This window comes from Pongo pygmaeus, chromosome 10 (assembly GCF_028885625.2).
Source record: "Pongo pygmaeus isolate AG05252 chromosome 10, NHGRI_mPonPyg2-v2.0_pri, whole genome shotgun sequence".
Taxonomy (NCBI): Eukaryota; Metazoa; Chordata; class Mammalia; order Primates; family Hominidae; genus Pongo; species Pongo pygmaeus.
This window is the reverse complement of record NC_072383.2, coordinates 100,516,902-100,532,660: the sequence shown is the minus strand read 5'-3', so window position 1 is coordinate 100,532,660 and position 15,759 is coordinate 100,516,902. Positions and strand designations below refer to the sequence as shown.

General features: G+C 36.1%; 1 protein-coding gene across 1 annotated transcript in view; it reads left to right on the top strand.

Annotated features, from left to right (window-relative positions):
- WASHC3 (WASH complex subunit 3) overlaps positions 1-15,460 on the top strand; it is a 50,638-nt gene extending 35,178 nt beyond the window's left edge. Inside the window, exons 6-7 of the mRNA XM_054443982.1 lie at positions 2,550-2,614; positions 15,209-15,460. Coding sequence (XP_054299957.1) covers positions 2,550-2,614; positions 15,209-15,293 — 150 coding nt within the window. The 3' untranslated portion in view covers positions 15,294-15,460. The remainder of the gene's footprint in view (positions 1-2,549; positions 2,615-15,208) is intronic.
- The last annotated feature ends 299 nt before the right edge of the window (positions 15,461-15,759 follow it).

Genomic DNA, 15,759 nt, shown 5'->3' with positions numbered 1-15,759 from the left:
TTCCTTCTCTTTTCTTGGCTTTGTAACTTATTTGTGTAACCTTTCCAATGATGTTCTGTGGATTATGCTAAAGTATAATAAATAAATCACATGCTTGAGTTTGTAGAAAGACTTTATACCATCAAACCATAGTTAGTAGAAGCCAAGAGGTCTTTTTAAAGAACTATGACATTAACTCTGCTCTTCTTCTCTTTTTTTCCTGGCACTCATATTTTTTTGTGGAATGTTTCAAACTCCTAACTTACCCCCTGTTATCCTAAATAATTGAATGAGATTTAATTATCAAGTTAAATTCCCAGCTGTGTCATTCAAGTAATCAGCTTTCTCCTCTACTATTAAAATTGTTATTAAGTATGTTTTGTTTTTAAATATATTTCATTCAAGTCTTAGTTTTAGATATATATTTCAAAAGTGGTGTTAGTTTTAATTTCTTGCTTTCTTTATTCCAAACTTGAGTCTGTTCACATCAGATGCCCCTAGCAAGTGGGCTTTTTTCTTTTTGTTTTTCTCTTTTTGGTCATTAAACTTATCTTCTACCTTCTTTGACTTCCAAACCTATTATAATGCACTTCTCAGAATATCTTTAAAATTGCCTCATGGAACAATATTGCTTTCAGAGGTATGGTTTTGAAGAAAATTCAAAGATGGTGCTATTTATATTGATTCATGTATTATTTAGAATGCATTTAAGTGTTCATTTTTACCTGAGTCTTAATAAGCTAAATTTTACTAATTTATAAGATAAAACACAACAGTTACCAAGATAAGTATATAAATGGGCCTGCAAATGACCACCTTGCCTTTGCTACCTCTCATGAGCGTCTTCTAAGTAACCTGTAAACTCAAAAGAAAGCCTTTGCTTTCTTAATCTTATTTAACCTAGCAGTCTGTGAAAGGAGATTGTGGGTATTTTCTCCTCCATAGCCAAAATAAGTGATTATGACTCTTTCTATAGCTGTCTTTTCTGGACAGTTTTTTTGAAGTAAATAAAAATTAAATTTTTTGACATAAAATTTTCTGATTTAAAAATATGAGGATTAAATTTAATGATTTAACTTAATTTGGCAAGATCTGTGAGATGCAGGATACTCTGTTATATATAGTGTCCTTAACTTTGAAGACTTTTCATATTAAATTTGTAATAAATTTAGCTGTCGCGTTTGTACATATGCATGCCTGGACTTAAACTCAGATTTTACTGGGAAATATAAAATCAGCATTTTGGAGGGGGAGGAGTATATCTGGACAAACATATACTTAAAAGTTTGAGACAAGTGTACTTATGATAGGTTATATAAAGATTTGTGTATATTTCTAAGTATTTGTACTTTTCATTTTAGACAAACTCCTATCCCATCTTCAAGATGTATATTTCAAAATAGCTATGGGAGAGGATTTTAAAAGTTCTTACCACAAATAATAAATATTTGAGGTGACAGATGTGCTAAATAGCCTAATTTGATTATTCCTCAATGTGTACATGTTTCAAAACAGCACATTATACACATAAACATGTGCAATTGTTATTTGTCAATTAAAAATAAAAGTAAAAAAAATGAACATCACAACTGGCTAATGATAAAGGAAGTGTGTGCAACAGCAATAGAGAGGTGATTGGGCTTTTTCCTGAGTGTATCTGGGTGTACTTTCCTTCTTATGCCACATGGGGTGAGAGGGAGGGTCCCATGCCATGACCCTGCCTCCTTTAAGGAGATAGAATCAAGGCCCTCAAATTGAACACATCAGTTTAGTGTTTCTTATCCTTGGGGATGGTGTGAAGAGAGGGGAGTTGACAGAGATTTGATTACATCTTCTCCCCTTAGAGCTTTACCAAGTGAACTTGGAATAAATGTTTAGTTATACATCAACTCTCTTTCCTTTTCAAGTAAATGTGTCTTTATTTCTGTCATATTCATTTCTTAGTGTTTTCATATTCTTAACCTGAACTGTGAGATTCACGTGTTTTTACTATTTTTGCAATGTATACACTTCTAAAATTGTCATTAGTTAGTGTTTTACAGTGTTGGGAAGATGTGTAATATAGTCCCAGGGAGGTTCTTGAATTAGATTTGATTTTTGTGTCTAAAGTGTTCAAATGGAATTGGACTCTGCTTATTAAAAGAACATTAATATAGCTATACTTAAGAATAGAACTCTCTGAAATCTTTGAAAAGATACCTATTCATATTGTTAACTATTCATTGTATGGCTTCAGCTGGTATTTTAGTCACTTGAGTAATGTTTTCTTTCTTTTGGTAATATGAAAAGAGTGAGAATATGATCTCCGCTCTCTATACAGCAGAATTAGTAATGAATAAGCTCAAATGATGTAATTTGGGCTTATGTGGTATTGGATGAGACTAATTCTGTTAGGTCAATGTAAAATGGGTACTTTACTAGATTATTCAAGTGCTAGGCACATGCTAATTTTAAAGTAGAATAAGAACTTTTAAATAATGAGGCATCTAAAGGTCTTGTTTTAGATGGTATGTGTAGACATATAAAGGAGGCATTTTTAATGATGAAATTATCTTATATCCTTTGCTTAGGGTGTACCAGTGATGGCAATAAGAAACAAAATGATATCAGAAGGACTAGACCCAGATCTTCTTGAGTAAGTAATTCTTCTAATATAATGATATTATTGCCAGGACATTTAATTTTTCAGTTATAATAAAAATATTTCAAATTCTCTATATTTTTATTCCTATAGTGTTTTATGGTTGAGGATATCATCTTTGTAAATAGTGTGTCTGTTATGTTACTAAACAGAAAAATATCATATTCTACTAAAACCAGCCTTTACACATTTTAGGAACAGTTTCAATAGATTAGTAATTATTCTAGATATCCAAAGGAGCTGGAATTTAATGACAATTGTTTTTTTACTTTTTTTTTTTTTTTCGTTTTTGTGCTACCTCTTTCTTGGCTTGGTTGTTTTTTTGTTTATTTGTTGGTTTGTGCTTTTTTGGTGGGGGGGTGATTATTATGTACCGGGGGTAGATTTCAATTAAGATCTTAGTTTGTAGGAAATTTAGTCTGCTATAATCTAGGTTAAGCCAGATTGAGAAATAAATAGAAATAAATAAAATGTATTTACCTATGCACTCTAAGCATTCATTACTGTACTAGCAGTATACTTTGGAATTTTTCTTGGCTCTCAGTCCTCCAAGAAAAGGTGTACACTTTGGAGGTATAACATTATGAAGTAGTCTTTTTCTCATATTTTATCTGCCAAAATATGAAATTTATGAATTCTTTTAAAGTCTACAAGAACAAATTTCAAACATATATCTACATTTGGCATACATCCAAGTAGCAAACAGTTCAAGTACAATGGCATAGCTTGGCAGCTTGAACTGAAGCACCTCCGAGATATTTGGCATTTGTTCTGGAAACTGTTCCTGACACACACTTTAAAAGCCAGATGGATTGTGATATGTATTTTAATGTGAATCAGACATATAGGTTCAATCCACTTTGGTATTTATTGCAATATATAGGTTGTAAATATATTTAACATTAACTGTGACCTCCTTTTGCTTCTATTATAACCTCCTATAATAACAGTTAGACCTCCTATAATAACAGACAGCTAAAATTACCTTTAAAATGATTATCTTTTTCTAGAGAAAATATAATAAATGGAAAACTAGCACCCTATAAGCATCAGCATATGCTGGATATCCAAGCCTTTTACCTGCTACTGGCTTCATTTCATCCCCTGTCCAGCCTTAACCTGCTTCATAATCCTTTACTTCAACCAGCTACCTGCACTAGCAACTTGATAATCATCCTTGATTCTGTCGTCTTCCTTACCCACTACAGTGTCAATCACTATGATGTTCTCATTTTTAATATCTCTCACATCTCACCATATGCCTCCATATCCATTGCCGTTTAGTTCACGCCCTCATCATTTGTAATCTGAATTACTATAGTAGCTACTGATTGGTTTTCCTGTTCTCTTTCAAGCCATCCACTAAAGCCTGAGTGGACCTCTTCATACTTCATTCTTGCTTCACATCTTCCTGTGACCCTCCACTGCCTTCAACATGTAGTCTAATATCTTAATATTGCATAGAAATGCTTTTATCATCAAGATTCAGATTCTCTCACTAGCTTCCTCTCTGTGATTCTTTCACATATGCCTATTTCATGTAGCCATAGCAAACTACTTGCAGTTCCCTGAATGTAACATTTTCCTATTCCCTTTTGGTGTCTTTAAATGTTTTCCTTTCTCTCTGTGGAACTCCCTTCCCCCATCTTACTGGCCTGGCTAACCTACTATTCTTTAAGACTCCATCAGGTATCACCACCTGATAGAGTCCATAGGTAACTACCACGGGGGCAGATCCCAGGCCCTTCAACATTTCCTTGTGTCTCACTTGGCCAGTTTGAGGGTATTTCGTTGTCTATGAATGTTGAGAAACATTCAGTTGTGAGGTAGTGCCAAGTTTAAGGGTAGAATTCCAGTAATAATTAACATTGTCTTACAGAAAAGCTGCTCCTCAACCACAGCCTGGAGCCTGAATTCTGACCCATTACCTCATAGGCACATGCCATTGGTCACCAGGGGCACTGGTTGGAGTGGGGGTGACTCACTATAACCTATCACCACTACTAGCAACCCAGTTTCAACTGCATTTAGCTAGATATGATAAGTGCAATCAACTACTGTGTTAACAGCGGAATTATGATGCTTTTGGAATCATGTTTACATAAAAGTTACGGAGCCTCACTTCAGGAGAAAAGTATGAGATGATGAAAGAGAAGAAAATGTGCCATCCAAGGGAAGAGTACACTTTTATTTAGAATCTTAGGTACATTTTAAGCCTCAGCCAAGAACTTTCAGTAAAGATTGTTCTGTGTTCTTTTTTCTTTTAAAGTATAAACATACACTTTATTTTTTATTAGCTTTAGGTAGTAAGACAAACTCATATAACTGTTGGAAGAAATGGCCTACCTCTATCTGCACTGAGCAAAGGGCAAAACTAAGGTTAATATAGAAATAAATACTGATCAGAAAATATATTGATAGTTGATTGGCTTATGTGTATAAAATTGGAAGCTAAGAGTACATAATTTTAAATCAAAAATATTTACATGATAAGGAAAAAGAGATCCTGGCAGTTTTCCTAGGAAAATGACTATTACAGAATTTTAGGAATTCTATAGAACTGTAGAAAATGCCTGATAATTACTAAATAAATATTGGATTTGATTCTTCTAAGTGATTGTTTGTTTTTAAAAATTCAAGTTTTTGAAAATAACAATCATTTATATATATATTTATATATTTTATATATTTTTATATATAAATACACATATAAGTTATATATAAATTATATATTATATATTTATATATATATATAACCAAGAATTAGTCCTGTTTAGCTTCTAAAAATTAATTTCAATACCACCGAGATAAAAAGTATTTGTGAAAGAGTATTTGTCACCAAAATACTCAAAAGAGTTAAGGGGAAAATGGAAAATTTTAATTGGTCTTTGGCCAAAGGTTAATACATTCAGAAATATAGACTGGGTAAATCGTGTCTTAAATATTCTTTCAATCATTGCCTAGATTTTCTTGCTTAGAAAAAAAGAAAAAAGTTTCACCCCATCCTGGTCTGTACTCTTACATTTATGTCCCTGAACTAACGTTACTATTGTTACCTAGTAATTGCTACTTTTACAATTCTAGGATAAACAGACTAGCTTCTGGACTTGCCCATCAGCAAGCCATGAAATTCATGATGGTTAAGGCTCAGGATAAGGCCGACTTTCGAGATGGTCTACTTACTTGTATTCAGATGGTCTACTTACTTGTATTACTTGCCACTTTCTAGTTGTATAACCCTGGTTTGATTACCTAACCTCTCTGTACATCAGTTTTCTCATCAGTAAAATGGGAAATAGAAGAGTTCACTCCCTTACAGAGTTGTTCAGACTAAGATAGACAATGTTGTAAGCACTCAGCACAGCTCTGGATAAGCAGTAAATGTTTAATAAATATTAGTTGTGATTTATGAATGTTTTAATGGAGGAATATGTAGCAAATTCTAGGCAATGGATTTATCAGGCTTTTGGATCATAACTTGTTTATAATCCTGTAGTTGCCTATATACCATTATGTTCTCAACAAAGACATATTTAACATATACAGAGTAGTTGTCTTTTTAAATTATATTGTTTTCTCAAACTGAGAACCTATATTGTTAACTTTCCTATAAAGAACAGATTTCTGAAATTGAAATTCAATTGAACATACTCCTAACCTTAGTGGGAGGGTGCAGTGTGCAGCTTATTGATTTGGCTAAAGAAAGCATATAATTGAGTTCAAGTTACTGTGCAGACTTTGAACAGAACCAGCTCAGTTGGCATTTCTCCTGGATATATCTATCCAAAAGACATTTATACCATCCTCCCAGACGGTGGAATGACCACTCTTATAGTTGCCAGAAATAAAAGTAGCCATCTTACCTACTTATCACTGAGACAAGAGGGGATTTATTATTGTTAAACAAAAGGATACTGGAAAGCAAAACTTTTTTTTACGTGGCATGCCCAGCAGATTTTCCTGCCCTTTAAGATCATTCCTTATCTGCCAGGAGGATCTTTACCTCCTGCTGTACAACAACATAGTGGATTAAAGATTGAGTTTTGGCCGGTTGAGGATAGATTAGACCTCAGTTGCACAACTGGACATCCAAAAATAGGGTTTTTCCTGTTTCCATTTTGTTAGTTTTTGCTGAGCTAGGTTCTCCATTTAATGTAATTACCAGTCCTCATTCATTAGCTGGCAGACACTAGCTAGAAAGTATAGGACAAATAAAAACCATATCAAAAAATTGTAACTGGTCTGCTTTTAGAGAACTTGATCATAAGAATGAGAGAGATAATAGATATATTACCTGTGAGATAATAGATATATTATCTGTGAGTGGCTAGCAAGCAAGTGACAGAGTTGCTGCTGGGAAATAAAGGATCCCAAGATCAATAGCAAAAGTCCATCCTACCTAGAACAGCTGCTTTTCTTTTTCTTCATGATATTAGGCATTAAATTGTTTTCCTGGTTTCAGGAGTCTACCTACTAAGACAAAGAACAGGATATACCTGTCTTGACGAGAATGCAAAAGAGAAAAGACCAAATTGATCTCACTAGCTGCTATAATTCAAAACCAAAATTGTTACATTTTTAATTACCCAGAGGTTCTTATTAAGTCAATACAATCTCAGTTCAAGAATCTTAGTGTTTTGGTTTTTTGTTTGTCTGTTTTTTGGTTTTGTTTTGTTTGAGATGGAATTTTGCTCTTGTCGTCCAGGCTGGAGTTCAGTGGTGCAATCTCACCTCACTGCAACCTCTGCCTCCTGGGTTCAAGCGATTCTCCTGCCTCAGCCTCCCAAGTAGCTGGGATTACAGGCACATGCCATCATGCCTGGCTAATTTTTGTATTTTTAGTAGAGACAGGGTTTCACCATGTTGGCCAGACTGGTCTCAAACTCCTGACCTCAGGTGATCCACCCACCTTGGCCTGCCAAAGTGCTGGGATTACAGGTGTGAGCCACCACGCCTGACTCTCTTTTCTTAAGACCACCTATTGCCATCGCATAGCTCTGACAGACCATTAATTGACAACAGTACCATGTGACATTATAACTTTATGTGTGTGTAGTTTCCATTAGTGATTTGAATAATAACTACTTCATCATCTCCTACTCAGCAATATTTTTACTGACAATGTTTTTGGTACTTAATCTGCTTTAAATTCAGTGTCTTTAAGTGTCTAGAAAATGAAAAATGTTTTTAAACCCTTTATCATACATGTTTTCCCAAAGAATGTTTGGTTTTTGTGTCCTTAAAGTAGCTAGTTTTAAACACAAATATAAATCTTCCTTTAACGAAAACAAATTAAACCAACAATAATGGTATTTTAGGACTCTCTTCATATTTAGGATGGCAGAAACCAACTCAAACTAGCTTATATAAGAAGGGAAGTTATGGACTCTCATAGCTGAAAAATCTAGGTAAGGATAGGATCTAGGGACTCAGTGTCATCAGGGCTGGCTGACTGGCATTCTCCTTTCCCCACCTCATTCTGCCGTTAGTTCCTTGGTGTAATAAACCGTGCCTCTCCTAGTGCTGATGGGTTTCCTCTCTGAAGCCTGGGAACATAGCTCCCCAGCAAGGTTTTAATATTGCTAGTTTTTCCAGTTGAACAGAGAGAGAGTTCCCTCTTCTCCATAACCCATAGTTCATTTCTAAGGAAACATTCTGACTAGCCCTGCTTGAATTGTGTGCCTTTCCTCGAATCCATCTCTCTCTCTCTCCAAGGGAATAGATTCCTGTGATTGGCCAGGCCTAGATTGTGTGACTGAAACAAGGAAGTGGATAGGGAAAAGATGAGGACAGCAAGGATTCTAGTTGACAACCTTCATTGATTCACATCCATGGGAGAAGAATGGGTGTCAAAATTAGAATGTGCACAGCATCTGGTATGCTAAAAAGGGCAGATTTTTATATACTTCGTCCTTCCTGCTGCGCCTTTCTATATTTTGGCTCATTTTTAGTTGAGGTCAACCTAGTAACTTCTTTGAAAATATATATATTTTTAAGATAGTTTAGACTTAGTAATTAGCTTAAACTTAAACTTTTTAAAAATTTGCTTTTGTTAAGAATTTTACTGATAATTTTGGTGTCACAAATATAAATATGCTTATTAAAATGTAGCCACCAAGCTAGTGTTTTTATTGTAACCACCAAAGATTGAAATTTTTAAAAAATATACATGATATTTATGATATATATTTTTCTGTATTTTGTTGATATAATCTTTTTCGGAAATTCACTTATATATTTAAAATAACAAAAGACTATTATAAAGTCCTAATTTCCAAATTTTGGTAGTAAAGTGTGTTTTCTTTGAATTGGGAGAAGCTAAACTTTAGTAGTTTAAGGTAGCAACTTTTTCAAATATGTCTTAAAATTTCTTTCCATGAAAAACAACTTGTAGGGTGAAGTAAGAACATTTATGATCATAATATGCAGAGCCAAATTTCTGTTCCCCTTGAAAATATGAATATCCAGCCTGGAAATGATGGTATTGCTGTGAGTTTTATTATTACTAGTAATATTTATAAGGCTTTACAACTTATAAAATGCTTTCCTATAAATTACCTCATTTGATTCTTGTGGCTTGCTTTTCTTTTTTGTACCCAAAGAGAACTAGTATGTACTTTTTCTTTTGTTCTCCTGGCAATTCCAATTTCAAGTAGCATAAAATTTATTTTAACATGAATGAGGGGGCCAGGCGCAGTGGCTCATGCCTGTAATCCCAGCACTTTGGGAGGCTGAGGTGAGCGGATCACCTGAGAGATCAGGAATTCGAGACCAGCCTGGCCAACATGGCAAAACCCTGTCTCTACTAAAAAATACAAAAATTAGCTGGGTGTGGTGGCACTCGCCTGTAATACCAGCTACTCAGGAGGCTAAGGCAGTGAGAATTGCTTGAACCTGGGAGGTGGAGGTTGGAGTGAGCCAAGATGGTGCCACTGCACTCCAGCCTCTCTAAATAAATAAAGAAATAAATAAGCAAGACTTCATCTCTAAATAAATAAATAATAAAATGAATGAGGAGCCAGGTGCAGTGGCTCGTGCCTGTAATCTCAACACTTCGGGAGGCCAAGGGTGGAGAATCACTTGAAGCCAGGAGTTCTAAACCAGATTGGGCAACAAAGTGAGACCTCATCTTTACAAAAAATTAAATTAGCCAGGCGTGATGGTGTGTATCTGCAGTCCCAAGTACTTGGGAGGCTAAGGCAGGAGGATCACTTGAGCCCAGGAGGCTGAGGCTATAGAGAGCTCTGACCGTGCCACTGCACTCCAGCCTGGGCAACAGAATGAGACCTTGTCTCCAATAAATAAACAAACAAAGACAATAAGTATTGGTAAGGATATGAAGAAATTGGAGTCCCTGTGCATTGTTGGTGGGAATATAAAATTATGCAGCTGCTACAGAAAAGAGTATTGTGATCCCTTAAGAAATTAAAAATATAATTATTCAGCACTTCTACTTTTGGGCATGTACCCAAAAGAATTGAAAGCAGAGTCTCAGAGAGATATTTGTATATGCATGTTCATAGCAGCATTTTTCACAATAGCCAAAAGATGGAAGCAATGGAAGTATCCATCGGTGGATGAATAGGAACAATTATGGTATATACATACAGTGGAATATTATTCAGCCTTAAAAAGGAAGGAAATTCTGACACATGCTACAACATAGATGGACTTTTAGGACATTATACTAAATGAAATAAGCCTATCACAGAAGGACAAATATTTTATGATTCCACTTGTATGAGGCATCTAGAGTAGTCAAATTCATAGAGACAGAAAGAATAGTGGTTGTCAGCAGCTGGAGGGAGAAGGGAATATTATTAAATGAGTACAGAGATTCAGTTTTCCAAGATGAAGAGAGTTCAGGAGATGGATGCTGATGATGGTTGTACAACAATGTGAATGTACTAAACACTACCGTATATTTAAAAATGGTTGCAATGTTAAATTTTACGTTATCTGTATTTTACAATAAAAATTAAAAAAAGAAAAAAATGAAGACAGACAATAACAAATGTTGCTGATGGTGTGGAGAAATTGGAACCCTCATACATTGCAGGTACAAATGTAAAATGGTACAGCTGCTGTGGAAAAGTTTGGCAGTTCCTTGGAAGGTTAAAGAGAGTTTCCACCTATTGCTCCTACTAGATGTTCTAATCTCATCTACTGTTGTACCCCAGTGTACCTTACACTCTAACTACCAAATGACTTACAGTTTCTGAATGCAGCCTGCTACACCATCCCATTTTATTCTTTACCCAGAATGCTGTCATTCTCTTTTATTTCCACCTTCTCTGTTTCTGGCAAAGTCTTACTCGAATCACAAAACTCTTTGCAAGTGTTTCCAACTCTTTGGAGTCTTCTCTGACCAACTTCAGCAGACTATTTTTTCTTTTCACACAAACAGTTCAGCCTTATTTGTATATATATAGCCGTGCATCGCTTAAGGACAGGGATATGTTACAAGAAATGCATTGTAGGTGATTTTGTAATTGTGCAAATGTCATAGAGTGTACTTACACAAGCCTAAATGGTATAGCGTACTACACACTTAGGCTATAAACCTGTACAGCTTATTACTGTACCAAATACTGTAGGCAATTGTAACACAATGACAAGTATTTGTGTATCTAAGCATATCTAAACATAGAAAAGGTACAGTAAAAATGCTGTATAAAAAGTAAAAAATGGTACCTGCATAGGGCAGTTACCATGAATGGAGCTTTCAGGACTGGAGTTGCTCTGGTCACCCAGTGAGTGAATAGGGAGTGAATATGAAGGCCTAGGATGTTATTATACACCACTGTAAATTTCATAAACACTGTACACTTAGACTACACTAAATTTATTTTGAAAATTTTTTTCAATAATAAATTAACCTTAGCTTACTATACCTTTATCAACTTTTTACCTTTTTAACTATTTGTAATACTACTTAGCTTAAAAGACAAGTCATACATTATACAGCTATTCAAAAATATTTTCTTTTTTTATTCTATAAACTTTTTATTTTGACTTCTTAAACTTTTTTTGCCAAAAACTAAAACACATACAAGGCCTACACATGTCAGGATCATCAGTATGACTGTTCTCCATATCCTGTCTGACTAAAAGGTCTTCAGGGGCAATAACAGGCATGAATCTGCTATTTTCTATTGTAACAATGCCTTCTTCTGGAATATCTCCTGAAGGACCTCCCTGAGGCTGTTTAACGTTAACTTTTTTTTCAAAAAGTAAGTAGAAGGAGTACCCTCTAAAATAACAACAGAGGCCAGGCACAGTGGCTCACACCTGTAATCCCAACACTTTAGGAGGCTGAGGCAGGTGCATCACCTGAGGTCAGGAGTTCGAGACCAGCCTGGCCAACATGGAGAAACCCCATCACTACTAAAAATACAAAAATTAGCTGGGCATGGTGGTGCATGCCTGTAATCCCAGCTACTCAGGAGGCTGAGGCAGGAGGATGGCTTGAACCCTGGAGGCGGAGATTGCAGTGAGCCAAGATTGCACCACTGCACCCTAGCCTGGGTGACAGAGCAAGACTCTGTCTAAAAAAATATAAAATAAAATGAAATAACAACAGAGGCTGGGCGCTGTGGCTCACGCCTGTAATCCCAGCACTTTGGGAGGCTGAGGCAGATGGATCACTTGAGGTCAGGAGTTCAAGACCAGCCTGGCCAACATGGTGAAACCTGCTCTCTACCAAAAGTAAAAAAATTAGCCAGGTGTGGTGGCGCGTGCCTGTAGTCTCAGCTACTCAGGAGACTGAGGCAGGAGAATCTCTTGAACCCAGAAGGCAGAGGTTTCAGTGAGCCGAGATCACACCACTACTCTCCAGACTGGGCAACAGAGTGACACTCCTGGTCAAATAAAATAACAGAAAGTACAGTATAGTAAATACTAGGCAATAGAGGTTTCTCAGCTCCATTATAATCTAATGGGACCACTGTCATATGCAGTTCATCATTGACTGAAACATCATTATATGGCACATGGCTGTATCACATTCTGTAACAATTTGTTTGCATTTCTGTCTCCCGCACAAAAATTTTAGCTGCTTCAGGGAAGGAACTACTTGTTATTCATCTCTGTATCTCCAGTACCTAACACATTTTCTAGCAAATAGTAGATGCATGATGATGAAAATAAATCATCATAATAACAGCAGATAATATTTATCTGATACTATGTGCCAGATATTATCGAACACACTTTACATTTATTAATTAATTTAATCATCACAAAATCCAATCAGTCAGACACAAAATAGTTGAATAGCTTCCCCAAAGTTGGCCAACAAGTAAGAAACAAGGATGGGATTTTAGCACAGTCTGTACCCAGAGCCTATATTCTTAGTTACTATGTAATATAGCATCACATGTATCAATAAATGGTTATACACATAAATTAATGAATTTTATAGTTTCAGTTTCTTCTAGTCCTAAGCTGCTTTTACCCTTTTCCTTTTTTTTTTTTTTTTTTTTTTTTTTTTTTGAGACAGGGTTTCACTCTGTTGCCCAGATTGGAGTGCCCAGGCATGGTCATAGCTTACTGCAGCCTCTGCCCCCAGGCTCAAGTGATACACCTCAGCCTCCAAAGTAGCTGGCACAATAGGCCACTACTGGCTAATTTCTCTATTTTTTTTGCAAAGGATGGGGTTTTTCCCTGTTGCCCAGGCTGGTCTTGAATTACTGGGCTCAAGCAATCCGCCCTCTTCGGCCTCCCAAAGTGCTGGGATTACAGGCATGAACCAACATCCCTGGCCTACCCTTTTCCAAAGTAGCATTTATTTTAGGAAGTTATGTACATTGTTGTATTTGTTTGAGTTGTCATAGATACTAATACAATTTTGATGTGGTATTAAAATAATCCCCACTGGTAATGTTTTCCTGCTTAACAAAGTGTAGACAGTAAGAAATCAAATATATAGCAAAGAGAAATTTACTGGGTAAAATGTGCCTAGTATTCATACCCACTAATTCTAGAGTTGTTGCTTCTAATGAAAAGGGAGGAAGATGATGGTCCCATGTTAGTATGTTAGGCAGATGGAGCATCAGTCAAATCCTGGAACTGCTGTACCCAGCTTTAAAGTTTCACTGTATTGACTACATAATGCTTCCTTGTAGATATAATCTAAAATTGTTCAGCAGAGCAAATGGGTTTATATTTGACAACTAGGGAGCAATGCCAGCATTATTTTCTCTTTTGTAGTATGCCAAATATATTTAAAAATATAAGCCATAATTTTAATACCTAAAGTAACTGTTAGACTCTGCATTTTCTTATTTTAGTAATAGTAATTTCTGTTTGTGGTGAATATGAGTTTTATTTTTAAGTGTCCTAAATGTTTAATAAGAGTCAAGCCTGAGGGAGAAATCAGTCTGGTAGTTTGTAATTATTAAGATACAGCAGTTATAGGCCAGGCACGGGGCTCGCATCTATAATCCCAGCACTTTGGGAGGCCAGAGCAGGTGGATCACAGGGTCAGGAGATCAAGACCATCCTGGCCAACATGGTGAAACCCTGTCTCTACTGAAAATACAAAAATTAGCTGGGCATGGTGGCACACACCTCTACTCAGAAGGCTGAGGTAAGAGGATGGCTTGAACCTGGGAGACAGAGGTTGCAGTGAGCCGAGATCACGCCACTGCACTTCAGCCTGGTGACAGAGCGAGACTCCATCTCAGAAAAAAAAAAAAAAAAAAAAGATATAGCAGTTATATTGTTACTCCTTTTCCTCTGGTTTCCCCCCAAAAAATACTTTTCTTGCTTAATTTACTTTCTTGGTAAGAGTGAATAGAGGCTAAGTGATAGTGCCACTACACTGATTAAATGACTTACTGGCACAAAACTATTGAGGCTTAACTAGTTGACTGTTTTAATAACATCATTAAAATTTCATTTTGGTTTATTAGAGCACATCCATGCAAAGTTGGAATCTAACCATTCTCATGTCTCCTTATAATGCCTAGGGGATCTTTGAAACAGTATTTTTGCCAACTCATACTTTATATTTTCATTCTGTAAAGATAAAACATGTAAGTGAAAACGTTTAACAAACATTAAGAACCTTCTTTGACCAGGCACTCTCCTTCGCTACAAAATTTCCACATTACCTATTTTTTTAATAGCCATTTTTGAACTCTCTTCCATTTCTAAGTTTCTCCCTGCAGCTTTCCTGAACATGAAGCATTTCCTTTTCTTTTCATTTCTAGCTTTTCTTTCTTTGTACCTCATGTACACTTGGAAGCTTCAGGGATTTAGCACTGGTCATGCCAGCCTCTACAGATCACCTCTCTGTCTATGATTGGGTCTCCATGGTAATGAGAAGCAGAAAGTGCTGAAGTAGCACACTATGTAAGGACTGGCAAGAGAAAATACTGTCGCGGCCTCTACAGACATAGCATTGAATCCCCATGGTGCCGAAGAAGCCCGAGAGAAGCACGCTGTGGTGTAGAGCAGGAGACTGAGGACACAGACTTGGCAGATTTATTAGCAGCAATATTCTAAGATGAAACAAATTTAAGAGTTTGTAAGTGCTCTTTTCAATTGGAAAAGACCTTTAAAAATTTTTTTCTTTTCTTTTAGGAGGCCAGATGCTCCAGTGCCTGATGGCGAAAGTGAAAAAACTGTAGAAGAAAGTTCAGATAGCGAATCTTCTTTTAGTGACTAAGCTTAATTTTGATAAGAATTACATATGCATGCATAGGGGTACATTTACGTTCTGAAAGAGATTGAGCCTGAACTCTCTTAGTCATAAAAACATCAAATGGCCGCATGTCCACTACCAAGCTTCTTCTATGTTAAAAAAAATAATAATAAATCAGTTTTAACCTGCCAGTATGTCTTGTTGCTAAAATAAAGGGCCTCAAAATGAAAAATAGGATAACCTAAATAAAGTACAATTAGTGCTACAAATACTAAGATAGAATATTGTAGAGATACAATGAGCAATTACAGTCAGGCACAGTGGCTCACGCCTGTAATCCCAGCACTTTGGGAGGCCGAGGCGAGTGGATCACCTGAGGTCAGGAGTTCAAGACCAACCTGGCCAACATGGTGAAACCCCATCTCTACTAAAAATACAAAAAGTAGCTGGTCATGGTGACAAAAATTAGCTGGGCATGGTGGCGGGTGCC